The 27,974-nt window shown below is 49.7% G+C and overlaps 2 protein-coding genes across 7 annotated transcripts; one reads left to right on the top strand and one right to left on the bottom strand.

Annotated features, from left to right (window-relative positions):
- Positions 1-27,743, bottom strand: Plekha4 (pleckstrin homology domain containing A4). Of its 6 annotated transcripts, none has more exons than XM_057761121.1 (20): positions 27,563-27,743; positions 27,030-27,121; positions 24,654-24,761; positions 23,386-23,458; positions 23,188-23,288; positions 22,980-23,089; positions 20,400-20,615; positions 19,804-20,083; positions 16,725-16,808; positions 15,579-15,626; positions 15,066-15,146; positions 14,807-14,956; positions 11,302-11,400; positions 7,660-7,800; positions 5,863-5,962; positions 5,724-5,794; positions 4,727-4,888; positions 1,367-1,416; positions 924-1,036; positions 1-827 (listed from the first exon to the last, which is right to left on the bottom strand). In XM_057761121.1, exons 2-20 carry the CDS (start codon positions 27,111-27,113, stop codon positions 583-585), a joined length of 2,316 nt encoding a protein of 771 aa, XP_057617104.1. In that variant the 5' UTR covers positions 27,114-27,121; positions 27,563-27,743; the 3' UTR covers positions 1-582. The 6 variants fall into 6 exon arrangements, with proteins under 6 accessions (XP_057617104.1, XP_057617107.1, XP_057617105.1 ...); XM_057761124.1 differs by having other exon boundaries at positions 14,807-14,950; XM_057761122.1 differs by having other exon boundaries at positions 24,654-24,758.
- Positions 23,497-24,540, top strand: LOC130868876 (60S ribosomal protein L31-like). The gene is made up of 2 exons (XM_057760881.1): positions 23,497-23,900; positions 24,444-24,540. The coding sequence occupies exons 1-2, from the start codon at positions 23,503-23,505 to the stop codon at positions 24,538-24,540; spliced, it is 495 nt and encodes a 164-aa protein (XP_057616864.1). The 5' UTR covers positions 23,497-23,502.
- Positions 27,744-27,974: the final 231 nt, after the last annotated feature.

Below are 27,974 nucleotides of genomic sequence, written 5' to 3'. Positions count from 1 at the left end.
GTTGGGGTGCCTGGAAGAGCTGGCCAGAGACTGCCTCCTAAATTGGGTTAAAGAGAACAGCAGAGGATCCACTTGGGCCCCTTTGAAGGGTAAAAGCATGGGTAGTTTGACAGAGTGGAGACAGTGGGCCAAAAAGGAATTTAAAGAACCTTAAAGAAACATCCTATGGTTACCCTCCAAGGGGTCGAGGAGGGCCAGGGTATTCTCAAAACCAAATCAACGTCATGGGTTGGGGAAGGTCAGGTTCCAAGAAACAGAGAGTAATTCAACTCTCACAGTAAATAGAAGCTTGTTTGTAGAGACACGGCGTAACGGCTCCTGCCTTCAAAATGGTGTCAGGCAGGTTCCTCCATACCTGTGAATCTAAGGCCCTGATCACAATGGCACAGCCTCAGAGAAAATAAAGATGCTTATTGACTAATAGTTTGGACAGTGTGGGGATAATCAGTCTGACCACTGTAGCTCCACCCTCCTAGAACACCTGTTTGGAACACACTTCTCCCCCGTGGTCCTGACCGATCTTACACCTCAAGGCGGCGCATACTGCTTGTGTCACACAGGAGCGGTGTGCAAACAGGAAAGTCAAAAGCTGGACTGCAGCAGAGTGACCCTCAGGGGCCACGCCCCCTGATCCTGCAGTGGAGCTGCAGGGGTGGTCCCAGGGTCCCAGCTGGGTTCCCATTGGGCCAGGCCTCGCCTGCTCCCCGGGGCAGAGTTAGCCTTGGGAGACGCTGGGGACGAGGTGACCTGGTGCACTTCTTTACTGGGAGGTTGTGAGCCTGGTGGGAGACAGTCTCCCCTCGAGTCCGAATTTACCCCTGGAGAGCCTAAATGGAGAAGGAGAAGTGTTAACTTAGACCTCGGAGCTCCACATTTCCAGGCCTCCGCCCTTGACCCAGGGGTGCAGATCCTGGACACCTCACCAGTCATCAGCCTGCGCCACTGGGAAGCCTCTGTAGCTAGGGCCTGGGAGAGACTGAGGACCCGCTCCCGGTGGCCTTTGGGTGTTGGCATGCAGGTTGTGGAGGGCCTGGAGCTACAGAAAATAAGCCATGGTGTCAAGTCAACAAGCCCCAAAGGCCTGATGGGAGCTGTGTTTCTTAGCCTATGTCCAGCGGACTCTGAAGCCAGGCCCTAGGCATTGCAGGCAGACCAGCAGTAAGGTCGCCATTACTGGATGAAGCAGGCCTTTGGAGCTCTGCAGTTCCTGACCGGGTGTGAGGGCCTTCCTGGCTTTGTTGTTGATGCCATAGGAACTCAGGGTCTCTGGAGCTGTGTTTGGGGCACAGGGGACTGTGCTAATGCCACTGCTGCCCTGTCTGCATCCAGACCACCCCCCATCTCCACTCACCACTGGGTTCCATACCTACTCCAGGATCCAGAACTCCTGAGCCATTGTGCAGCTCCGACAACAGACTGGAAGGAATTAGGTGGTTAGAATCTGGCCTTGGAGAACGGTCAGAAGTTCAAGACCAGCCTGGTCAGAGTACTCACGAGATAGTGTCCAAATGGAAATAAAAGGAGAGTGTGGTGGGGGAGAAAAGAGGGGAGCAAAAAGGAAAGGGGAGGAAAGGAAGGAAGGGAAGGAAGAAAAGGTAGAATTCTTGCCATTGAAGCCCTGCTTTCTCTGCCTCCTTCCCCAGCCTCTCCCTTCCTTTCTCCTCTCTTCTCCTCAGCCCTCCCTCCTTCCCGATCTTCTCGTGGGTGCTCAGGAAGGTCAGAAGATGACCTTGGGTGTCCCTTCTCTGATCCTCCACCTTGGGTATGAGACAAGATCTCTCATTGGCCTAGAACCTCAGCAAGTTGCCAGACTACCTTGTGGAATAATCTTTTTGTACACTTTGAATATGTGTCTCTGATTGGTTTAATAAAAAGTTGACCGGCCAACAGCTCGGTAGGATTTGGGGGCAGAGAGGATGCTGGGAAGAAAAGGAGTTGTCAGAGGGACTCAGAGGAGGCAACACAAGCAGGGTGAGAGGCGGACGCCATGAGCCGTGTGGCGCCACACAGATGCATGGCAACGGGTTAATCAAAGGACAAGAGCTAATCAGAAAGACGCCGAGGCCGTCAGTGTTCACCATTAGTAACGGTCTCCACGTCATTGTGAGATGGGGGCCAAAGAAAGGCCTGACTACAAACGGCACCCGACGTCCAGGCACCTAATTCCATATAAACCTGAGAAAGCTTTACAAAAGGTTCCAAACACACAAAAAAATGTGGTCAAACGTGGCTTGCTAGACCCACAGTCTCTCATGCAGTCCAAGGTACGGAGAGGTCTCCTGGCCGCAGCCTGAGGGCTTGAGCTGCCAGCACGCGGTGAGCTAAGCTGCTTGGCAGTTTACGATTTTGCTCGTGCAGACAGGAAAGGTTACAGATACGCAGTAAAGCAGGTTCAGACAGAACAGCCTCCAAACAGGTTACCGTGTGTTTAACAAGTGTGTAAGCTTAAGAAAAAAAGAAAAGGGATATAGACAGTCAAAAATAGTTTAAAAATAATAAAGTCTTTTTTGCTTTGTTTTGTTTTTCTCTGTAGCCTTGGAGCTAGCTCTTGTAGACCAGGCTGGCCTTGAACTCATAGAGATCCACCCACCTCTGCCTCCTGAGTGCTGGGATTAAAGGCACATGCCACCACCGCCTGGCCCCAAAATAATAAAGTCTTTAAAGGAAGTAAAGTAATAAAGAAAAGAATAAGCCATGCAGAGACGGGGACACCAGGCGCCTGGATCCTGCGTGTTACTGTGTTGTGTATTCCCCAGGCGCCTGGATCCTGCGTGTTACTGTGTTGTGTATCCCCAGGGGCCTGGATCCTGCGTGTTACTGTGTTGTGTATTCCCCAGGCGCCTGAATCCTGTGTGTTACTGTGTTCTCCTTCAATGTCTGGTTGCTGATACATGAACAACAGCTGCTGAGAGACCCTGGGTTTTCATAAAAACTTCTGAATTAAACCAACCTATATTTATTTTTTTAAAATGTCTTAACTTCCAAATGTAAGTCAAAAATATGTTACATTTCCCAGCACTCGGGAGGCAGAAGCAGGCGGATCTCTGTGAGTTCGAGACCAACCTGGTCTACAAGAGCTAGTTCCAGGACAGGCTTCAAAACCACAGAGAAACCCTGTCTTGAAAAACCAAAAAAAAAAAAAAAAGTTACATTATAGAAGAGGCAGATCTCTGTGAGTTCGAGGCCAGCCTGGTCTACACAGTGAGTTCCAGGACAGGCTCCAAAGCTACAAAGAAACCCTGTCTTGAAAAAGAAAGGAAGGAAGGAAGGAAGGAAGGAAGGAAGGAAGGAAGGAAGGAAGGAAGGAAGGAAGAAAGGAAGGAAGGTAAAAGAAGAAAAGTCTGCCAGATTTTCTAGACCTGTAGGCTGAAGACTGGATGCCCCAGTGTCGCAGAGGAACCTTGGGTGACTGTTGAGGCTGCCAGATGTCCGCACTTCCTGTTTACTAAGGTAATATTGCACGCTCCTGAGGGAGTGGGTGACTAGGTAGCTATGGTTGCAGTTTTCCTTAGTTAGGATAGAAGATACTAGTACAGAGTGTTGGGCTCATCGGATAGAATGATAATGGAGTGTTCTCTCCAAATGCCAAACACTAAGGGGCCGGACACAGCAGTCTAACTCCTACCTGGTAACTGTTCTGATTGTGTAAGTTTTGCTGTGCTAGAGTTAAAACCTCTCCTTCTTATTTAGACAAAAAGAGGGAAATGTGGAATAATACTTTTGTACACTGTGAATATGTGTCACTTTGACTGCTTTGATACAACAGCTGACCAGCCACTAGCTTGGCAGGATTTTCAGGACAGAGAGAACTCTGAGAAGGGAGTGGTTGGCAGGATGCAGAGGAAGCAAGCCAAGCAGGATGAGAGGTAAAGCCAGGGCCCCATACAGAAGAAGAATGGCTAGACAGAAATAAAAGCTACTGGCCGATCCGGGCGGTGGTGGCGCACGCCTTTAATCCCAGCACTCGGGAGGCAGAGGCAGGCGGATCTCTGTGAGTTCAAGGCCAGCGTGGTCTAGAAGAGCTAGTTCCAGGACAGGAACCAAAAGCTACGGAGAAACCCTGTCTCGAGAAAAAAAAAAAAAAAAGCTACTGGCCGAGCTTTCATTCTGCAGCCAGGGTCGCCACTGCAGCTTTCGTCAGCTGTCAGTCCTGGGAGAAGGCTTTTTGGCAATGCGCTATTTTTAGGCTGCCCCTGCTACGGCAGGTAACCCCTGACACATACTCCTGTTAGTAACCCCGTAAAACCTCATTGGCTCACCAAACTGGAGCTTGGTGCAGTCATTACTGTGGTCTGTAGAGTTTCCATTCTGGACTGAGTGAACCTGTGTATGCGGCTTCTCCCCAGAAGAGACTCTCCCACAACACCTCCTCAAGTACAGGGCAGGATGACTTAGTTAGCAACAAGGAAATGGGAAAAGCAGCGGAGCTGGGAATGGCTGACCAGTAGAATTGCTTGCCTTCTAGGCACTACCCCCAGTACTGCAGAAATGGGCGTGGTGACACATGCTTGTGATCTCACGGCACAGGAGTGGTGGAGGCAGAAGGCCAGAGTTCAAGGCCAGCCTTAGCTAAGTAGCTAAGGTTCAAAGCTAGCCTGGGATACACGAGACCCTGTCTCAAAAAAAAAAAAAAAAAAAGAAAAGAAAAAAGAAAGAAAAGAAAAAGAAAAAGAAACATTCGATTTCGGAGCAGATGCTCTCTAATCCAAGGTCCTACTCTCCTCACCCTCTGCTCCAAATCAAGCTGGCGTCCAGCTGGTGACAGTGCCCTCCCGAGGGTCAGCAGTCTCGGGGAGGCCGGACGAGGAAAAGGGAGCCCACAGGCTTGGTTTCTGCGCATGCGCTCCAGCTGCTCCTGCGCACTCATGCGAGGCCGCGCCACGGGGACCTGCAGAGAGACAGACCAAGACTCTAACCTTCAGTTTCCTCATTCTTTTTGTCCCAGGAACTTCCCACCAATAGGCATTTCACAGACCATTAGAGCTTAGGAGACCCCTGTACACCAGAGGCTGCTGCGCCCCCTCCCTGACCTGCCCCTAAGAACAAAGGCTTCCCAGGCTCTGTGCACCTGACTCCTACCACATCTTCTGCCTCTTTCCATCACCTGCTCTGTCTTACGACAAGGAAGCATCAGGCTCCTGGGCATGTCAGCTTCTCCAATAACTTGATACTAAGTGGAAAACGCTGGTCCTTTTAGCCAGAGAAGTGCTGCAGAATGAACCCAAGGCCTCCCTCTCTGCAGCTCCCTCTGCCTCCCCTCTGAACCACGCCCCCAGCCCCTCACTGGGGGATTCTAGGCAGGGGCTCTACCCCTGAGCCACACCCCAGCCCCTCACTGGGGGATTCTAGGCAGGGGCTCTACCACTGACCACACCCCAGCCCCTCACTGGGGGATTCTAGGCAGGGGCTCTACCCCTGAGCCACACCCCAGCCCCTCACTGGGGGATTCTAGGCAGGGGCTCTACCACTGAGCCACGCCCTGTTTATTTTAAATCTCATGTCATTGTGCTAAGCGAGGCTATTAGTGCCATTCCAAAGATGACAAGTACAGAGGCTCAGAGGGGCTTAGTAACTACTCCAAATCACACAGCTACTAATATTTGAGATACTAATCCTGTCCTCTCTGGTTATGGACTTCAACCTGGCCTCTCCTAGTGCTGGGAGGTCAGAGGTGATTGAGCACAGACATGAGGCAGATTTAAGGTGTCTCGGAGACAGTCTACCTTAGTGTTCAGGGATGAAGGTTGACGACCTTCAGGGCTGGATGCTCGGGAGACCCTGGGAGACTCAACACCTTAAAGCAGAAGGGGACTTAGTCAGAACAAGATCACAGAGAGATTCCCACCCTACCAGGGTGCTCACCTGAGCGAGGGCTGAGGAGGGCTCTGTCACCTCCTGGGGGTTGACCCCAGTCCACCTCAGGGGACTGAGGGGCGCTAAGCTCCAGTGACTCCGGAAGGCTCTGGAAGGAAAAAGTGGGGGTCAAATATTGTCTGTCATTCTCATTATTACTACTACCACAGATTTTCAAGTATTTGCCAGTTGGGGGCACATCACGGAAAACATTAAGATTACAAACCCAGAGCTAGATACACTGATTTCAAACCCCATCTCTGCCACTTATTGGCTGTGTGACTTCGAACAAGTTGCTCAACATCAAAAGTATCACCCCTTTTGACATGTGAAGAGCCGGAGGCGCTGTGAACACCGACACACGTGTGAGGTTTCCCAGGAGCGCACAGGGTGCCATGCTATGGCATTGACCTGGACGATATGGGCTTCCCAGGGGAGCAACTGCCTTTGAGGCTAAGTCACACATGCACGCTCCTGTAAGTACCCTAAAAACTCGGCAGGTCACCAAAGCGCACTTGATGATGTCGTCTTTGGTGCGGATGCCCTAAGTGGCTGGGGTGGACAGAAGTCAGGAGTCGGACGGAGAAGTGTGGGAGGAACCTAGCAGCCACTGTGGCAGGGAAGACCTGAGTGGAGGGTGGCTTCCCGAGAGTGCTTTGACCGTGAAGAATCACAATGGAAAGCAGAGAGGGTTTGTTTTTTTTCTGAAGGGGACATTGCGGATTTTTCGTGACCTTGGCCACAAATGCTTCTGGTGCACCTGAAGCTCTCGGATTACTGGGAACTGCAGGTGGTCACAAAGGGACTGAAATAGCCAGGGTGTGATAGCTTCCTCTAGAGAAATATATGAACTAGAATAAGGACTTGGGAATGAGGAACTTGTTTATCCAAAACACAACTTTGTGTAACAATCAATAAGTGTGCCCTTGCGCGGCTGTTCAGTTCAGGTCACCAGAGACTGGGCCTTCCTGCTGCCACACAGTCTCCTTGGACTGACCTCTTTCTTTGACCAACTCACACAACACAGAGCACCAAACAGAATAATAAATAACAATATATTACTTGGCAGTAGTATAGCTTTCAATCTCATCAGTCTGGAAGCAGAGGCAGGCGGATCTCTGTGAGTTCGAGGCCAGCCTGGTCTACAGAGCTAGTTCCAGGACAGCCAGGGCTGCACAGAGAAACCCTGTCTCAAAAACAAAAACACCCCCCCAAAGAAAAGTAGCAATATATACACTAAATTAGGGGCTGGTGCATTCTCTCAGTAGATAGGGTGCTGGCCACCATGTCTAATGATTTCAGTCTCATCCCCAAGGTCTACACAGTGGAAGGCGAGAACCGATTCCCACGAATTATCCCTGACTTCCACATGAACGTTGTGATGTGAGTACACAACACACACAAAGTGCACACATGGTGCCCCTGAGGGGATGTTGTGATTGGCTTGGGCTGTAGGCGTGTCTGTAGGGACTGTCTCGTTGATACAGGAAGACCCAGTCTGAAAGGGGAGGGTACCATTGCCTGGGGCTGGGTCCTGGGAGCAAATAGAAGAGGGTGGGATTGAAGAGGTGGCCAAGTGGTTAGAGCACTTGCTCTCGCTCAGGACCCAGGTTCAAGTCCCGGCATTTACATGATGGCTGCCAACCATTCTAACCAGTCCCAGGGATTCCATGCCCTCCCTCCCGACTCCCACCCCTACAGTCGTGGGACTGGGTGGGTGATCAAGGGGAAAGGAAAGAGGTGGGTGGGGACTCACTGGGTTAGGACAGGCAAGACAGGAACCTGGGAAGGAGCTGGAAATCTCACCTCCTGCTCTGAGGACTCCTCTCCTTGGGGTGCAGGGGATGGAGACTTGGGCTCAGTATGTGGGGGCTGTTTCTGGGGGCCACCTAGGCCTGCCAGCGTGTCCTCCACCATCCATAGCTGCTGCTGGGCAGCTGCTCGGTCCTGGAAGGAAAGGGTTTGTTCAAGAGGAAAACATGCAAGGGTGGCACCAGAGGTGGGCCACCCAGAAGACTCTAACGTCAGCTGTGGAGGTTGCGGTGACGGTTTCTAGCCTTTACAAACTCCATGTGCCATGCATGGTCCCTGTGCGTGTGTAGGTTAAAAGGCTTGTGAGAATTTTTTTTTCTTCCAATGTGTGGGTCCCTGGGATTGAACTTCGGCCATCAGTCTTGGCAAGTGCCAGCCATCTTACCAGCCCAAAAACTTTTAAAGATTTATTTATTTTTATTTATGTGTATGGATGTGTCTCCCTCTATGCACGCTGATGTGTGAAGAGACATCAGATCCCTTGGGGGTGGAGCTGCAGGAGTTTGTGAGCCATCTCATGTGGATGTGGAATCTGAGCTCCAGTCCTCTCAGGGAGCAGTTAGTGCTTGGAACTACTGAGCCATGTCTGCCGCCGCATGCTCTCAAACATATACAAGATCTGCACGCTGCCACTAGGGACACCAATTTGGAGAGCCCACATCTCACACTGCTGCCTCTCCTGTCTGTGACCTGGCACACCTCTGCTTTATACAGCTGTTGAGACACAGTGTGCCCAGGTCTTTTCCCTGTCTTCCCACACATACACTGATGTTTGGCCTGCATTTCTGTCTGTGTGAGGATGTCAGATCCCCTGGAACTGGAATTGCAGACAGGTGTGAGCTGCCATGTGGGTGCTGGGAATTGAATCCCAAGTTCCCTAGAAGAACAGCCCTGTTTTATACAGCTTTAGAGATAACTGGTGGTGTCTGTGGCTTCGCTAAGTCTAACTCATTTCATTATAAAGCCCATTGCTCTTGTTGGTTTTGCTTTTGAAACAGTGTCCTTACTTATTTATTTTTGGTTTTTTCGAGCCAGGGTTTCTCTATGTAACAGACCTAGCTGTCCTGAAACTCGCTCTGTGGCAGGCTGGCCTCTGCCTCCCGAGTCCTGGGGTTAAAGGAGTGTGCCACCACTGTCTGACTGGAGCCAATGTTCTGTTATGGCAGGTCCAGCAAACCTTTAATTAATTATTTTTTATTTTGATATGTCCTGTTCATAATACTTATTTTTTTATTTAAAAATAAATTATGGCCAGGTGGTGGTGGAATTTTGAATCATCTTGCCTCGGTCTCCTGATTGTTTGGATTACAGGGGTGCAACCCCTACAGACAAAATTTGGAGTTCTATAGAAACAAGTGAGCAGCCAGGCATACAGGTGCTCACGATGGGCTGTTTACAGCAGGCTTAAAGCAGGTTGGATGAGATGAACAGTTGAGGGACAGAGACAAGAGGATCGCCACATTTTCTAGCCAAATTAGTTCAAGGCCAGACATGGCTACAACACCAGGCCTTGTCTCAAAAAAACAGCAGAGAAAAGTCAGGCATGGTGGCGCACGCCTTTATCCTAGCACTAACTGGGAAGGAAGAGGCAGGCAGATCTCTGTGAGGTGTAGGCCGGCCTGGTCTATAGAGCCAGTTCCAGGACAGCCAGGGCCACGCAGAGAAACCCTGGCTTCTACCACGCCCCTCCGCCCCACTACCAACAAACAATAGCAAAAAACGAGAGCTAGAGAAACGGTTCTGCCGGTTCTGCCGGCAAGGGGCTTGCATGCAGGCTTGAGGACCCAAGTTCAAAACCGGAAACTCAGATAAAGTCAGACGTACAGGTAAAAGCTTGTCCTCTTGGCATTGGGGAAGGAGAGACAGGCAGATCTCTGGGGCTCACTAGCCTAGAGACCTGGTCCGAGGAACAAGGTGCGTGGTGCCCGAGGATGTTGTTCCCCGGTTTCCACAGGCACACCCGCACACACACACAAAACACACAGGCACACGCACCTGCACACACTTACACACAAAATACACAGGCACACGCACCTGCACATACTTACACACAAAATACACAGGCACATGCACCTGCACACACTTACACACAAAACACACAGGCACACGCACCTGCACACACTTACACACAAAACACACAGGCACACGCACCTGCACATACTTACACACAAAACACAAAGGCACACACACACAAAACACATAGGCATACGCACCTGCACACACTTACACACAAAATGTAAGGGGAAAGAAGAGAGAAAAGCTGGGAGAGGAGAGAGAGCCAATGCACAGAAAATCCCCAGGATAAACTTAACAGCAACTGGCTGGAGATGGGTGCTAGACATCAACATTTGAGGTGGGGGGAGCCAGGCTTAGCTGTGGCATTTAATGGTGCAAGCAGGGCTCCATGTGAGAGGAGCCATTTAGAACCAGCCAGAGAGCGGTTTTCGGAAGCTAGGTCTTTAGGACAATAGAGGACTTAGAAAGGAAGGAAGAAGAGGCTGGGACACAGTCTGATGGCTAGGCTGCATCTAAGATATTTCCAGAGATGGTTAGCTGAGAGAGGAAGACCACACGGACCTAAGTCACAGCGTCCCACAGGCTGGGACCCCAAAATGAATCAAAGAGACAGAAGAGAAAGCCAAAGGAAGGTGGATCTCTAGGAGTTCAAGGGCAGCCTGGTCTACACAGCTAGTTCTAGGACATCCACCGCTATGTAAATGTAACAGAGAGACCTTGTCTGGGGCGGGGGTGAAGAGCTCCTGCGCTCTTCCAGAGGACGTAAGTTTGGTTCTCAGCACCCACATAACTGATTGTAACTCCAGTTCCAGGGACTCCAACACCCTCTTCTGGCCTCCAAGGGCACACACATACACAGGTAAAAAATACACACACACACACATACACACACACACACACACACACACACTTAAATAAAGAATAATAAATCTTAAAATCTAAAAACAGAAGCAAAGCATTCTGACTTGTTTGAAGAGAAGAGTGAGTGAGCTAGAGCCACTCTAGCCAGCATTTCCTGACTCTGCTGGTTTTCATGTTTATTTTGATGATTTTAAATAGGAGTAGATGTGTTTCTGTATGTGAGGATGCGCGTGTGAGTGCGGTGCATGTGGACAGCCACCGTGTGGGTGCTGGGAACTGGACCATGGTCCTCTCCAAGAGCAGCAGGTGCTCTTTGAGCCATCTCTGCAGCCCTGACTCTCTGCAACTTGATCCAGTGAGATCGGAGAAGTCCCAGCCCCTATTCCTGCCACCATGAGCTCCGTCTTACCTTCCCCACAGTGAAGAACCATACACTCACCCCACGAACCAAATACAACCTATCATAACACATTTCCCCTAATTGCTTCTTGTCAAATATTGGGTCACATCAAGAAGAAAGTCACCAATCCAGTGGATGGGACTCGGCCCCCGGACAGTGCTGAATTAGTCACCAATCCAGGGGATGAGATTCGGCCCCCGGACGGGGCTGGCATGGCCACAGTTCCCAGTCACCAATCCAGGGGATGGGACTCGGCTCCCGGACAGTGCTGGCATGGCCACAGTTCCCAGGTGGGACTTGAAGTACTGAGAGCCTGTGGCTCAGGTGCTGTGGGCAGGGAGGAAAGGGTGAGGGTGTACCTGGGGAGACCCGAGGTGCAGAAGGTATTCGAGGGTCTCTCTTAAGGTGCCCAGGTCCTGCTCCAGGCCACTGTAGGTGTCCCAAACCTGCTCTCGTTCCTAGAATCCCAAAAAAGGCGGAGATACAAGGTTAGTCCCTCAAACCACCAGATCCTGCCCCAGCGGAGGGGGAGGCTTCCTCTGGGTAGTCTCACTCCAGAAGGACTTCAACTCCATGACTTTGCCTGAACTACTGGGAACACCAGGCCACATGCTTCAGTGATCCCCGTGAACATGGACTGATCCTAGCAGCCTACAGATAAGATCAGAAGTATCTATTCATGTCTGTGTTTTAACATGATCCTCACAAGGATCCTATGAAGTAGATACGATGTTTTCGTTTAGATGTATTTACAGGCATGAGTGTTTTGCCTGCATGTTTGTGTGTGTATCATGTACACGGAGGCCAGAGAGGGTGTCAGATTCCCTGGAACTGGAGTTACAGATGGCTATCAGCCAACATGTGGGTGCTGGGAATTGAACCCAGGTTCTCTAGGACAGCAAAAGTGCTCTTTAATCATCGAGCAAGCTCTCCTATACATTTTTTTTTTTGAGACAGTCTCACTATGTAACTCCAGCTGTCCTGGAATTCACTGTGTCCACCAGGCAGGCTGACCTCAAAGTCATAGGCATCCCCTGCCTCTGCCTCTTCAAATACTAGTTTTCTCTCTCTCTTTTTTTTTAAATCCCCATACTACTTTTCTTCTCTAGAGAAATGACCCAAGTGTTTAAATAACATTTTTAAGATCATGGTAACACTGAGGGAGAGTCCATTCAAAGCCAGAAAGTTCATGTCAAAATCACGTAAGGAGAGCGAGTGAGGAGGCCAACAGGAGAAGGCGCTTGGCAGCCATCCTGAAGACCCAGTCCATCCCAGAAACTGCACAGCGGAGGGGAGAGCCAGCTCCTGGAAGATGCTCTCTGGCCAGCACCAGCACTCTGGCACACGTACACACACGTATATACAATTCACTTGAATCATTTCTTTCGTGTGTGCAAATGCTCATGCATGGTTGGAAGTGAGCGGAAAGGACGGCTTATGGTTGGCTCTCTCTCTCTCTTTTTTTTTTTTTTCAAGGTCTGATCATTTATTTGTTACCCTTACAGACTTATTTTTGACTGGACTCAGACTTAGAAGTAGAAGCTCTCAGCGAGGACAGTCTTCGCCTCTTGGCAATCTGTTCCTGGCGCTTTTCTTTGGCTTCCTTCATTCTCTTGGCCAAAAGTTTAGCATATTCTGCAGCCTCCTCCTTGTTTTTCTTTGTTCGTTGCTTCTTCAGAGCAATACGCCGGCGTTTGTGTTGCAGGACATGTGGAGTCACAAGACGCTGAATCTTGGGTGCCTTGGTCCTGGGCTTCCATGGCAGAATGCGCCTGCTGTTGAGTAAGGGGCATTCTTGTTATAGACCAAGGAAAACCGGAGAGAGGAAGCGCAAATCTGTCTGAGGATGCATTGTGGATGCCAATCTGAGTGTTCTCAACTTGGTTATTGTAAAAAAAGGAGAGAAGGACATTCTTGGACTGACAGATACTACTGTGCCTCGTCGGTTGGGACCTAAAAGAGCTAGCAGAATCCGAAAGCTTTTTAATCTTTCTAAAGAAGATGATGTCCGCCAGTACGTTGTCAGAAAGCCTTTAAACAAAGAAGGTAAGAAGCCCAGGACCAAGGCACCCAAGATTCAGCGTCTTGTGGTTGGCTCTCTTTATCGAACACGCGGGTTCCGAGATCATGTGCTGAGGCCGGGGGCTGGTGCTCTCCCCTGCTGAGACCTCTCATCAAGCCAGCACACAGAATACATAACAACTACAGTAGCAATAGGCTGACCCTTTGTTTCACTTTGCAGGGCATGGTGGCACACACCTTTAATTCCAGTAACAGGAAGGCAGAAGGAGCAGAACTCTGGGAGTTCAGGCCAACTGGGAATACACTGTGAGACTATTTTAAAAAATTAGGTAAAATCAAATCAGATCGTCTTAGGATTGAGGGCCTGGTTCACATGTATGTGTGTAGGGGGAAAAATCGAGCAGAGTCGCTGTATCTAGGGGAAACAATAAAACAGCAGAACGAAACAGCTGCTTGTTGGAGGCATTTAGACCTTGAAGAAGTCGCAGTAGAAAAGAGTGGTTGTGTTCTGTCATCTGCAGGGCTGTTTGTCTGAAGGGGCTCTACGGCCTTTGCATGACCCTGGACACAGAGGGTCCTGGCACACCTGGAGCGTCTGGCGTTATTGGGTGCTGCACGCAGCACACAACCAGGACTAAAGTGGCAGGCGTGCAATGTTTCCTTCATGAAACACAGAGATTAGATCTTTGGTAAGAGGGATTTGTTTTGCCCGAAAAACGACTTTTGTGTAATAATAAGTAACTACGCTCCTGCAGGGCTCTTTGGGGTTCAGTTCACAGAAACTGTTCTCCCTGCTGCCACAGAGCCTGAACTAACTCTGCAGTGACCTTCTTCCTTCGACTGAGTCACACGACACCCAACATATGTGTTCACATGTGTGCACATACATGTTCATATGCACACAACGTATGTATAATAGAAAATAGTAAATACATTGTAAAAAATCATCCTCTCGGCCAGGTGTGGTGGCATGCACCTTTAATCCCAGCACTCAGAGGCAGAGGCAGGTGAATCTCTGGGAGTTTGAAGCCAGTTTGGTCTACATAGTGAGCTCCAGGACAGCCAGGGCTGAAGAAACCCTGTCTCAATGAAGCCATCATCATCATCATCATTACCATCTCAAGCGACTAAGTTCAGTTTTGTTGCTGCTTGGCTGCGTGCCCCATACCTTCTATAATAATCAAGATTATAGATTCCTTGGGGGCTGGAGAGATGGCTCAGAGGTTAAGAGCACTGCCTGCTCTTCCAAAGGTCCTGACTTCAATTCCCAGCAACCACATGGTTGCTCACAACCATCTGAAATGAGATCTGATGCCCTCTTCTGGCTGCAGACACACAGACAGAATATTGTATACATAATAAATAAATAAATATTAAAAAAAAAAAAAGATTATAGGTTCCAGGGGCTAGAAGGCTAGGAAGATGGCTCGGTTGGTAAAGGCAACTTCAAGCTGTCCTCTGACGCTCACAGGGATGCCATGGGAGACACTGGTGCACACACACATAATAAGAACACATGTTTAAGAGGTTATAGATTTAAACCAGTCGGTGGTGGCGCACGCCTTTAATCCCAGCACTCGGGAGGCAGAGGCAGGTGGATCTCTGTGAGTTTGAGGCCAGCCTGGGCTACAAGAACTAGTTCCAGGGCAGGCTCCAAAGCTACAGAGAAATCCTGTCTTGAAAAAACAAAAAAATAAAAAATAAAAACAAAAAAAAAGAGGTTATAGATTTAAAATTGTTACTGGGTTGATTGATGGCTCAGGAATGACCTCCAAGCCCCGACAGCCTCCACTACAGCCTGCACAAGCCTGAGAGTCCTTCTCACCGGACCCAGATGCTCACCTGAGCCAGGTGACACAGAGTGGCTCTCACGTTCACCAGCCGGTCCTGCAGAAGGCGCTGGCGACCCCAGGCCTTCCCAGAAGCTGCAGCCTCCCTGGTAGCTTGGCCCAGTTGCTGCCGGGTCAGCTCCAAGGCTGCCTCTAGCTGCTCCTGCACAGAGAACAGAAGTCAGACTTCAGAAGCCACTTCCAACCCAAGAGGACAAGCCCTCCATGGGAGCACTCAAGGACATGAGGGCTAAGATCCTCCCCTTCTGCACCTTCTCCTCCTGCCTCTTGTCTAGATCCTCCTGAATCCGCCTCAAGAGCCGGTCCTGCCCACACAGCTTGGTCAACAAAGTCTGGGGGAAGTGGAGAAGGAAATGTTTATGAACCTCAGCTGATTTTTCCCCTCCCAGCTCCATCTAGAGCAGTGGTTCTCAACCTTCCTAAAGCTGTGGCCCTTTAATACACTTCCCCATGCTATGGTCACCCCCCAAACATAAAATTACTTTGTTGCTACTTCATAACTGCAGTTTTGCTGTTATGAATTGTAATGTAAGTGTCTGATATATAACCCAAAGGGGTCGCTGTTATGATTGTCGTCACTTTAAGAGATAAGCTACGCCCACTCCCATGCTCCCAGAGCCCTCTGCCTGCCTACTGCCGCCTGGGATCTTGCAGCATTTTTAAAAAAATCATAACAGTCGCAAACCACAGGTTGAGAACCACTGGCTAAACCTTTTCTTTTTAACTCGGAGAGCTTGACAGGGATTGGGTCTGAGAGAACTTACATCTGTCTCCAAACTCTGGTGCAAAGTTGAGTCCGCTGGGGGACCTGGCTAAGAATGAGAAAATTCGAGGGTCAAAGGGTTTTGATGTTCGTTTTAATAGCCCCTTCCTTAACCCCACTGGCATGGCACGCTTTTTGGCTCTAAGGCCAAATTCAAACTTGAATTAAGTCTTAATCTTTGGTCTTCCCCAGTGATTTGAAGACCACCGCAAGGCCAAACAGTGGTGGCACACGCCTTTAATCTCAGCACTCGGGAGGCAGAGGCAAGTGGATCTTTGTGAGTTCGAGGACAGTCTGGTCTACAGAGTGAGTTCTGGGACAGCCAGGGCTACACAGAGAGATCCTGTCTTGAAAAAAACAAAACAAAAAGAAACAAACAAAAAAGAAAGAAAACCACAACAAGAACACTGTGGAAAGAACTCCAAGTGATACCTGTTAAATCTCAAAGAAACCAGGAACAAAAGGCCAACCAAAGATGACACTGGCCACCAGTCTCAGCATAGCCAGTTCTGGCTCCTGAGCACCCTGCCCTACGCTGAACCTCTCCAGTCCAGGAGCTTCCTTCCCTTCCCTTCCCTTCCCTTCCCTTCCCTTCCCTTCCCTCCCCTCCCCTCCCCTCCCCTCCCCTCCCCTCCCCTCCCCTCCCCTCCCCTCCCCTCCCCTCCCCTCCCCTCCCTTCCCTTACCCCCAGCTTCTCTGATTCCTAAATAACCTCAGCCATTTGAGTACACAGCTTCTTGGTCTCTAGGTCCTCTGCTCCTCTCTTTGCTCTGCTTCCCCACCCCTTTCTCTCCTCCCGTGGCCCTGTTTAGTCCGGACTTTTCCAGATGCCTCTGGTTGTTCTCTCCTGTATACAATAAACCTCCTCAACCACACCCAGGAGTGGCCATGTCCTCATTATTTCATTCAGTGCCTTGTGTCATGGGCCATGGGGAAAGAAGAGAACTTTCACAGGGAACCGGGATGCTCCATTCAAGGCTCCTCGGCCAAGAGACAACCACCCTGGGGAGTGGGGGGACCAAGAGACAACCACCCTGGGGAGTGGGGTGGTCAAGAGACAACCGCCCTGGGGAGTGGGAGGGGCCAAGCAAGAGACACCCTGGGGAGTGGGGTGGTCGAGCAAGAGAGGACTCTAGTGGATCCCTACCAGCAAAATCATGGAGGCCCGGGTCCCAGGGGGTCGCGGAGGCAGCTGCAGATAGGTGGAAGAACCAGAGGAGACCTGGGTAGACTGAAATAAAAATGATTAGAAAGATCTTAATAGGCCTAGTGGCGCTTATCAAAATCCCAGCAAAATTCTTCAAAGACCTCAAAAGAACTGTACTCAACTTCATTTGGAAAAGCAAACAACCCAAGATAGCCAAAACAATCCTGGGCAATAAAAGAACTTCTGGAGGCATCACAATCCCTGACTTCAAACTCTACTACAGAGCTAAAGTACTGGAAAACAGCCTGGTATTGCCATAAGAACAGACAGGAGGACCAATGGAACCAAATAGAAGACCCGGAAATCAATCTACACATCTTTGAGCACCTGATATTTAATAAAGAAGCAAAAAAATATCAAATGGAAAAAAGAAAGCATATTTAACAAGTGGTGCTGGCATAACTGGATATCAACATGTAGAAAAATGAAAATAGACCCATATCTATTCCATGCACAAAACTCAAGTCCAAATGGAACAAAGACCTCAACATAAAGCCAGCCACACTGAACCTTATAGAAGACAAAGTGGGAAGTACACTTGAACGCATTGGCATAGGGAACCACTTTCTAAATATAACCCCAGGAGCACAGACACTGAGAGAAACAATCAATAAATGGGACCTCCTGAAATTGAAAAGCTTCTGTAAAGCAGAGGACATGGTCAACAAGACAAAACGACAGCCTACAGAATGGGAAAAGATCTTCACTAACCCCACATCAGACAGAGGGCTGATCTCCAAAATATACAAAGAACTCAAGAAATTGGACACCAGGGGCTGGAGTGATGGCTCAGTGGTTAAGAGCACTGACTGCTCTTCCAGAGGACCCGGGTTCAATTCCCAGCACCCACATGGCAGCTCACAACTGTTTGAAAATCCAGTTGCAGGGGATCTGACACCTTCACACCAATGCATATAAAATAAAGTTAAATAATTTTTTTTTTTTTTGGTTTTTCGAGACAAGGTTTCTCTGTGGTTTTGGAGCCTGTCCTGGAACTAGCTCTGTAGACCAGGCTGGTCTCGAACTCACAGAGATCCGCCTGCCTCTGCCTCCCGAGTGCTGGGATTAAAGGCGTGCGCCACCACCACCCGGCAAGTTAAATAATTTTTGAAAAAAAAAAAGAAAAAGAAATTGGACACCAGAAGATCACATAATCCAATAAAAAAAAAAAATGGAGTTCAGACCTAAACAGAGAACTCTCAACAGAGGAATCTAAAATGGCTGAAAGAGGGCTGGAGAGATGGCTCAGTGGTTAAAAGCATTGCCTGCTTTTCCAAAGGTCCTGAGTTCAATTCCCAGCAACCACATGGTGGCTCACAACCATCTGTAATGAGGTCTGGTGCCTTCTTCTGGCCTGCAGGCATACACGCAGACAGAATATTGTATACATAAGAAATAAATAAATAAATAAATAAATATTTTAAAAAAATAAGATAAAATGGCTGAAAGATACTTAAGGAAATGTTCAACATCCTTAGTCATCAGAGAAATGCAAATCAAAACAACTCTGAGATTCCATCTTACACCTGTAAGAATGGCCAAGATAAAAAACACTGATGACAATTTATGCTGGAGAGGCTGTGGGGTAAAGGGAACACTTCTGCATTGCTGGTAGAAATGCAAGCTGGTATAGCCCTTTGGATGTCAGTGTGGTGATTTCTCAGAAAATTAGGAAACAACCTTCCTCAAGACCCAGTAATACCACTTTTGGGTATATATCCAAAGGATGCTCAGTCGTGCCACAAGGACATGTGCTCAACTATGTTCATAGCAGCTTTGTTGTCGTCACTAGAACTTGGAAACAACCTAAATGCCCCTCGACTGAAGAATGGATAAGGAAAATGTGGTACATTCACACAATGGAGTACTACAGCAGAAAAAAATAATGACAGCTTGAATTTTGCAGGAGAATGGACGGAGCTAGAAAACATTATTTTGAGTGAGGTAACCCAGACCCAGAAAGACAATTATCACATGTACTCACTCATAGGTGGTTTTTAAACATAAAGCAAAGAAAGCCAGCCTACAAACCACAATCCCAGAGAACTTCGACAACAATGAGGACACTAAGAGAGACTTACATAGATCTAATCTACATGGGAAATAGAAAGTAGAAAAAGACAAGATCTCCTGAGTAAATTGGGATGGGGACCTTGGGGGAGGACTGAAGGGGGTAGGGGAGAGGCAGGGAGGGGAGCAGAGAAAAATGTAGAACTCAATAATTATCAATTAAAAAAATTAGGCCTAAGCCGGGCGATGGTGGCGCACGCCTTTAATCCCAGCACTCGGGAGGCAGAGGCAGGCGGATCTCTGTGAGTTTGAGACCAGCCTGGTCTACAGAGCTAGTTCCAGGACAGGCTCCAAAGCCACAGAGAAACCCTGTCTCGAAAAACAAAACAAACAAAAAAAAAAATTAGGCCTAGTGTCATAGGCCGTCATCTCAGGTACTCTGGAGGCCTAAGTTACAGCGTGAGTTCAAGGCCAGCCTGGGCAACTTAGGGAGACCATGTCTCAAAATAAGTTAAAAAGAGGACTGGGGAGTAGATCAGTGGTAGAGTGCTTGCCTAGAATGGCCAGGCTGTGGGTTCAGAGCACACACACACACACACACACACACACACACACACCCTCAAATCTAGTGGCTCCACACACAAGCCTGTCAAAACCGTTAGAGGCTGTGGGAAGTTAGCTGCAGATATTCTAGGCTATAAATCCGTGACTCTTAGAGAAATTATCAAGTAGCTGGCGCTATCTTGAAACAATAACTGGAAACCAAACTATGCCTCCATCTGATGTAGAGCATTATTAACTACAATACCCACAATACATAGGAGCAATGTCACAAAAATAATCCTGAGGCCTGATGGGGCATGAAACCCATTTGCCTTTGATTTGGAGGGCGGGGAAAACCAGTTGCATTGTGAACTATAATCCCCATAATGCCAGAGCGACTCGATCACTGGCCTGGAAAGAGAGCTCTGAAGCCTTATGGGAAATGTAGTCCGCTCTGTCCGCGCACCTGTGTTCTAGGCTCTTGTCTCCAGGGCTGGGGACTCCTGGGAGGCCGCCCTCCGCCAGCTTCGGTCGGGGGTCCGCGGCGTGGAGTGGGTGGTCGAGAAAGGGTCTGTCTTTGGGGTCCCCAATCCAGAGGAGGTCGGACATCGATGCGACTCAAGGGAGTGTGAGGTCGGGCAGGAAACTGTATCTCTCCTGCTGAGAGAGGGGGTCGCCGTGCGGGAGCAGAACGAGGGCGGGGAAGGCTCAGAGGGGAAGGCGGGCGGGAGAGGGATGAGAACAGCCTATGGAGAGGAAAGAACCAGGGAACAGAGGTAGTCTGAGCCTCTGCTTCCAGTCCACCTCAGTACCCAACAAGGATGTCTGGCTTTCCAGGTTGCACTGCCCCTCTCTGCTGGACAGATTGTGGGTGAGTTCCCTTTGGGAACAGCTGGATCCACTTTGCGAAGGAGCAAGCCACCACCAAAGTCTCTCCAGGCCTTATCTTTCCCTTAAGCCACGCCTCCAACCGGCTACTACTTCTTTAACTCCCAGTTCCCTTATACCATTCCCTGATAATGATAGGGCTCCGCCCTAAGTCCCCAAAGTGTTCCTACTTACTCTGGGCTCCTGGTCCTCCTACTCCCCGTGCCAGGCTGCAGTTCAGCTGTAGGGCTAGACCTGTACGTTCCATGGCTGCCACGACCTCTGGAGAGCCGAGCTACCTCTGGTGATTCTGAGATGCGCCCCTCTTCCCTTCTGCTCCCCTCTGGAGGCCCCCCGGGACCCCCGGGGCCTTCTCCCGGCTGGGGACGTGCAGGTGACCTAGGTAGTCCACTAGCAAATGGGCACAGAGAATGACATCACTCTTGCTCCTAAAAGGTCACTGGGTCTACTGGCACAGGACCCAGGGTCCTGAGGCTAGGAACTGGGCAAGCTGGGAAAGTCCCCGAGACAGTCGACATTTGAGGGGGGAAATGGAGGTTGAGGTGATATTGTTTTGAAGCAGCAACTTTATGACCTGGGTTGGTCTTTTTTTTTTTTTTTTTTTTTTTTTTTTTAACATTTGGCCATCGTGGGTGGGTATAAATGGAACCATTGCCCGGGGGAAAAATAATAATAATAAATCAGCCCTGGGGAGGAGGAAGAGGCAGGTGGTTCCAGGCCAACCAGGCTTATACAGTGAGACCTGGTCTCAAAATCCAAAACTAAACAAACAACAAACAGCTAGGCATACCCACGGAAACCGAGGAGCTGAGACAGTTAGACCCTGAGAGCTTATGGGCCATCCAGCCTAACTAAGGCAAGCTTCCAGCTCAGTGAGCCCCTGTTTCCAAGATAGAGCACTGGCTGCTCTCCAGAGGTCCTGAGTTCCATTCCCAGCAACCACATGGTGGCTCACAACCATCTGCAATGAGATCTGGTGCCCTCTTCTGGCCAGCACACAAACATTCAGACAGAATACTATAACTATAATAAATAAATACATCTTAAAGAAAAATACACCTGCTGTCCTGCTCCGGCCTCCACACACACACACTTTTAGGGCTGGAGAGGTCACTCGATGCTAGACAGTTTGCTTAAAGTATGAAATCCTGGCTTCACCCCCCAGTAAATAGCAGGAGCTGGAGAGGTAGCCTAGCAGTTAAGAGTGCTTGCTCCTCTTTCAGAGACTCTTCGTGATCACCTGTAACTAGTTCCAGAGGGACCCAACACCTCTAGCCTCCACTAGCACCCACACAGACATACAACCAAACAAAAACTCACACAGGGCTGGGGTGTGGCTCAGTCAGTAGTGCCTGCCTAGTGGTATACAAGAATTCCCGAGGACACGGGGCTGGAGAGATGGCTCAGAGGTTAAGAGCATTGCCTGCTCTACCAAAGGTCCTGAGTTCAATTCCCAGCAACCACATGGTGGCTCACAACCATCTGTAATGGGGTCTGGTGCCCTCTTCTGGCCAGCAGACATACACACAGACAGAATATTGTATACATAATAAATAAATAAATATTAAAAAAAAAAAAAGAATTCCCGAGGACAAATCCCTACAGCGCCAAGTGAGGGGGCCCACATCTGGAATTCCAGCAAGGTGGCCGTGGCATGATCAGAAGTTCAAGGTGATCAACTACACAGCTAGTCTGGACTATTCGAGACCTTGTTCAAAAACATGTGGTTGTACATGCCTGCTTTTAATCCCGAGGCAAAGGCGGCCAACCTTGTCTACATAGAGAGTTTTCAGAACAACCTGGTCTACATAAAAAGTAATAAGTAGAGCTGGAGAGATGGCTCAGAGGTTAAGAGCACTGGCTGCTCTTCCAGAGGCCCTGAGTTCAATTCCCAGCAACCACATGGTGGCTCACAGCCATCTGTACTGAGATCTGGCGCCCTCCTCTGGCGTGCAGGCATACATCAAGGCAAAATGTTGTATACATAATAAATAAATAAATCTTTAAAAAAAAGTAATAAGTAAATTTTACAAGCTTTTGTTTTGTTTTGCTTTGTTTGTCAAGACAGGGTTTCTCTGTGCAACCAACCTGGCTGCCTTGGAACTCACTTTGTGGACCAGGCTGGCCTCAAACTCTATGAGACCCACCTACTGCTGCCTCTCAAGTGCTGGGATTAAAGGCGTGAGCCACCACTGCCCGGCTTTTTATATTTTAAAATGTGGCCTGGCCTTGTAGCTGAAGAGACAGCTCAGGTTAAGAGCACTTTTTGCTCTTCCAGAAGACCTGGCTTCAATTTAGCACCCTGGAGACAGTTCACAACTGTAATTCCAGTTCCAGGGGATCTGACACCCTCTTCTGGCCGCTGAGGGTACCACGCACATATGTGGTTCATGCTAGTAAACACTCATATACATGAAATAAAAAGAAACAAGTCTTTTTAAAAATGTGACATGGGCCAGCGGTGGTGGAGGCAGAGGCAGGTGGATCTCTGTGAGTTTGAGGCCAACCTGGTCTACAAGAGCCAGTTCAGGACAGGCTCCAGAATACCTTGACTAGAGGGTCAGTTAGAAGTCAGTAGACAAGAAGGTGGGCAGATCTTAAAAGAGAAAACCTTTTTGCTATTGCAGAAAGTTCCTTGTGGGGGAGGGGTCTTTGATGGTAGAGTTCACGTAGTGATAGCTACTAATTGCATATTTAAATGACTGCCCTACAAAGGGAGGAGCTTGATGGGGAATGTGCCTGGCTGTCACTCACCAATCCTCCCCTTCTGCACGAGAGGCCCTCCCCAGAGCTCGCAGCCAGCCTCTTAGGTCCTCCAGTGTGTCAGCTGCAAGGACATAGGTTCTCATGCCCGGGTGCTCTGCCTGCGAGGGACAGAGGTTTGGAACCAGAACTCAGAGGAAGTGCAGTAAGACCTCAAGTTCCCACCTACCACCTAACAAGAACCCACAAACATACTCACTGTGAAAGTGAATCGCCGGCCCCGTGGGGCTCCTGGCCCATCCGGCCTGATACTGTAGCTGGGTAAGAGTACACTGCCCAGGACACTCTCCTCTCTGCTGTCTGCAGAGGGCAGTTAGGGTCAGAGGTCAGGAAGGTGTCAGGGCAACTGGAAGCCTGGGAGAGAAACTGGTGGGAAAGGGCCAGCCGGGACACTGACCCTTGTAGTAGAAGAGGCAATGTCCCGAGAGGACGAACCAACGGCGTTTCCACAGCCGGAGGCCTGAGCTGTCCTAGGGAGAGAAATAAGAAAGTGCCTCAGTTTGGGCCCGGCAGAATGGCTCCCGCAAAGAAGGGTGGCGAGAAGAAGAAGAGCCGTTCTGCCATCAACGAGGTGGTGACCCGAGAATATACCATCAACATTCACAAGCGCATCCATGGCGTGGGCTTCAAGAAGCGTGCTCCTAGGGCACTCAAAGAAATCCGGAAATTTGCCATGAAGGAGATGGGGACTCCAGATGTGCGGATTGATACCAGGCTCAATAAAGCCGTCTGGGCCAAAGGAATAAGGAATGTTCCATATCGTATCCGGGTACGTTTGTCCAGAAAACGTAATGAGGATGAGAACTCACCAAACAAACTCTACACATTGGTAACTTACGTGCCTGTTACCACATTCAAAAATCTACAGACAGTCAATGTGGATGAGAACCAACCTACTGAATCTCAAATAAAGTTGGAGAACTGCAAAAAAGAAAAAAAAAAAGAAAAAAAAAAAAAAAAGAAAGTGCCTCAGCAGAAACAGAGAAGATAAAGTAGATAGAGAAAGTGACCTGACCCGGGGGACAGAGGGACAGAGACTAGGTGGAGGGAAAGACAGAGACAGAGGGACAAAGGTCCAGAGAGACCTGAGGAAAGAGAGATGGGGGCAGAGACCCAGAGAGAGGCAGGCAAAGAGAGGGAGGGAGGGACGGAGGGACGGAGGGACGGAGGGAGGGAAGGAAGGAGGGAGGAAGGGAGGGGGAGAAGGAGAGCCTAAAGGGCCTGGGGTGGCCAATAGGTATGTGTTGGTACGATGGATTCCTATAAGAGAAAGCTGGGTGCCTGACTGAGTGGTAGCACATTTGGCTCTAAGCTTGGCCACTTTTTCTCTCTATGTTGTCCTGGCTGCCCTGGAATGTAGACAGGCTTGCCCACAGAGATCTGTGTGCCTCTGCCTCAGGAGTTCTGGTATTAAATGCATGTGCCACCAAGCTCTGTGCTCCACCTTGATTTTAGATGCTCAGATACCTGTTCCTCTCATGTGCACATAACCTGTGTCCTGGGGCCAGGAACAGGAAATAGTCCAAACACAGATGTTCGGAGGAAGGAGTAAGAGGTTGAGGGTCAGGCAGCAGAGGCATGTCATATCCATCACGTCGAGAATAAGGAAGGAAACTCAACAGCAAGTCTCAGCACCCAGGGACACAGCTCTCCCGCCATCCTTACCTGCTTATGCAGCCAGCCACGTATGTGCACGGGCAGGTTGGGGTCTCGCCGAAGTGCATTGTTCCTTTTTCCAAAGGCATGGACCCTGTGTACCGCACGGGTAGGCTTCTAGGTGTGAGAACAGAAGTGAATAGCCAGCCCATGGTGGCGCACACCTTTAATCCCAGCACCCGGGATACAGAAGCAGGAGGATCTCTGTGAGTTTGAGGCCAACCTGGTCTACAGAGAGAGTTCCAGGACAGCCAAGAGTGTTACACAGAAAAACCCTGCCTTTCTCTCCTGGGACTGGCTCTGCAGTGACCTCTCTTAGAGGTCAGGCCAGGAGGCTGAGCAAGACAGCACTCCTATGGAACCAGCCCTTGGGATATGGATGACGGAGGATCAGGATTCAAGGGAGTTCCAGGATAGTCTGTGCTGTTTCAGACGAAGTCTCAAAACAAGCAAACAAAACCAATGACAAGGGATTTGAGTTAGCTCTGTTTACATGGTGCTTCCTCATCGTAAGTGAAGCGCAGCGCAAATTCAAGTCCTAGCGTTGTTCACACCTGCAATTCCATCCCGCTGGAGACTGCAGCAGTATCAGAAGTTCAAGGTGGGCGGGTGGTGGCCACGCCTTTAAACCCAGCACTCAGGAGACAAAGGCAGGCAGATTTCTGAGTTTGAGACCAGCCTGGTCTACAGAGCGAGCTCCAGGACAGCTAGGGCTACGCAGAGAAACCCTGTCTCGACAACAGCAATAATAACAAGTTCAGGTCATTTTTTGACTGCCTAGGAAGTCAAGCAGCCTGGGCTCCATGAGACCCTGTAGAGATGCCCCTGACAAGAACACGCTCTTGGCTGCCACAGCTAGAGATGCCCCCCAAAACAAAAACAAAAACAAACAAACAAAAAAACCCTCTGTAATCCCCACAGGGCGTATGGGCTGGGAGTTTCCCACAGAAGTCATGGGAAGCGAATGGAGAGAAGAGGGTCTTTGATGCTGGGCAGAGACTTCCTCAGCAACCGAGTTCAAGGTGGAGATGGGGCTTCTCACCCTTCCTTTCTCTCAGAGGGGCACCTGTCGACACAGACTGTACAGACCCCCATGTCCAAGCAGCCTTGGACTCTTCCTTGGGAGTCGGATGACCAAGGCTGGAACCAAATCTCTGTCTGGGTTCTGAATTTAAGGGAGTAAGGTTAACTTTGTCCTAGGTAATATTTATGTAGCCCAGGCTATCCTCAAATCACTATGTAACCAAGGATGACTTTGAATTTCTGATCCTCCTGCCTCTACTTCTTGAATGTTGAAATTTGAGGTGTGTACCACCATACCTGGCTTCTTCTTTCGTGTTTTGTTTTGTTGTTGTTGTTGTTTTTCAAGAAAGAGTCTCACTGTGTAGCTCTGGCTGTTCTAGAACTCACTACGTAAACCAGGCTGGCCTCAAACTCACCAAGATCCACCTGCCTTTGCTCCCCAGTGCTGGAATTAAAGGCATGTGCCACTATACCTGGCTCTGGTTTGGGATTTTTGTCTCGCATGAGACAGGGTCTCACCTAGGCCAATCTATATCTCTGCCCCCATCTCCCCATACAGAATTACAGTTGTGAACCACCATGCCTGGTTGTTAGTGGGTGGGTTCCATTGTTGTAGTGTAAGACTTTAAGACAATTCTAAAGCCATTTTGACAATTCTGAATCCTCTCAGCCTCTGTGCCATAATGCTTCCCTTCCTCCCCTGGAAACCAAGGACCTAACAGCTACACTCTCACGTACTCAGTTCCTGAACAATTACCCACATACGTATGTTTTGGTTCAGTCCCCTGGATAACGGGGTCAAAATGACCTCTTACCTCACCTGATCTGGCAACAGCTCTCCAGTCAATTATTGGTAATAGCCCTTTCAAATAAGCCAATCAAAATAGTCAAAGAACAACCCCCCTTGCTTCTGTGGCCCCTTTAAAAGTAGCCTGTGCCATCTATTTGGGGTCCCTCGGCTTACCGAATGCTGGGGGACCCTGTCATGACAGAATTAATAAAATCCTCATGCTTTTGCATCGGCTATGGTATGTGAGATGGTCTCTGGGGGCGACTCCTCCTCAGTGTTTGGACACTAGAGTCCAACAGTAGACGGAGAGGAAGTCCCCTAAACTAGTCAGGAGCAGCCACCTCTTTTCAGTCTAGGTTTGGGGAAGACTGAGAGGGTGGGGACAGAGCTGGGAATGTCTCCAAGTTCCAGCTGCAGCTGATGCTCAACTAGGGGCCAGTCTGGCAGACCCAATCACTAAGGAACCTTGTCCTTGACAACTGGAGCCCTGTGGTGGCACAGAACCACAGCTAGGAAATGGTCAGGGTCGCCCTTCGCCCCCTCCTCCCTATCCCCCTGCGAACTCTAAGAACCTTGGTGCTCGGGCTGCTCAGAGAAGATGTGGTGGAAGCGCTGCTGGCCAGGCTCAGGCTGCTCCGGGGTCGGTCCTGCTCCATTGAGAGCTCTGGGAGAAAGAGAAAGGGGCTGTGTCTCTCTGCTGACGGGGTTGAGGACAGAGTTGGGGTCAGGGCTGGGAGGTCAGAGAATGCTGCGGAGAAAGAAACTGTTGTTTGGGGATGGGGAGGTCATGGCCAGGGATCACATACCAAGAGCAGTGCCAAGAGAGGTGGGCGGCCCTGGCAGCTGTGGGGAGGGGGCAGCTGTCTGCAGTCAGGCCTTAAGAATAGGGGCTCCTTTATTCCTGCCCACTGAACTCTGGCTAGGAATGTGACCCCCTCTATGTGCAGGGATTCTGCTCCCTGCCTCCTTCAGGGTGCCCTGGGCTACCTGTCCCTGTTTTCTCTCATGAACCCCCAAAGCATCTTTGTCAACTACCCAAGACAAGTCCTGAGATACCAGGAATGAGCATCCAGGCAAGTCCCTCCCAGCCCAGCCAGGGACTTACCCAGCTCTGGTGTCCCACAGGATCTGTCACCTCACACACTGCCTCTCAGGGCTGTCTCTCCACACCTGATGTCTGCTTCTCTCTGTGTATCTCTCTCTGTGTGTGTCTCTCTGTCTCTCCTTCTCTCCCTCTCTCTCTCCGTCTCTCCCTCCCTCTCTCTCTCTCTGTCTCTCTCTCTCTCCTTCTCTCTCCCTCTCTCTCTCTCCCTCCCCCCTCCCCTTGTCTGCCTAAGTGCCTATGTCACCTTCCCTCTCCTTAACCTTACAGCTCCTGTGTAACTCCCCACCCCTCCCGTCTTAGCTCCCTCCTCTAGTCCCTCTATCCACACTCAGTGTCTCTTTCTCCCTAGCCAGACACATCTGTTTCCTTTCTTCCCTTTCAAGTGCTCTTCCTCACTTTCTCTCTTCCTCTC

The sequence above is a fragment of the Chionomys nivalis genome (genome assembly GCF_950005125.1).
Source record: "Chionomys nivalis chromosome 23 unlocalized genomic scaffold, mChiNiv1.1 SUPER_23_unloc_1, whole genome shotgun sequence".
Classification (NCBI taxonomy): Eukaryota; Metazoa; Chordata; class Mammalia; order Rodentia; family Cricetidae; genus Chionomys; species Chionomys nivalis.
The sequence above is the reverse complement of the archived record's forward strand: the minus strand, read 5'-3'. Positions and strand labels throughout refer to the sequence as shown.

What these genes read in the sequence shown, in the direction of transcription:
- LOC130868876 (XM_057760881.1), top strand. Translation starts at nt 23,503, where the DNA reads ATGGCTCCCGCAAAGAAGGGTGGCGAGAAGAAGAAGAGCCGTTCTGCC. An exon ending in CCTACTGAATCTCAAATAAA is followed by an intron (nt 23,901 to 24,443) that starts GTTGGAGAACTG and finishes CCTTGATTTTAG; the next exon opens with ATGCTCAGATACCTGTTCCT.
- Plekha4 (XM_057761121.1), bottom strand. Translation starts at nt 27,113, where the DNA reads ATGGAGCAGGACCGACCCCGGAGCAGCCTGAGCCTGGCCAGCAGCGCT. An exon ending in CTCTGTGTCACCTGGCTCAG is followed by an intron (nt 11,401 to 14,806) that starts GTGAGCATCTGG and finishes TTGGGATTCTAG; the next exon opens with GAACGAGAGCAGGTTTGGGA. An exon ending in AGTTCTGGATCCTGGAGTAG is followed by an intron (nt 1,037 to 1,366) that starts GTATGGAACCCA and finishes TATTTTCTGTAG; the next exon opens with CTCCAGGCCCTCCACAACCT.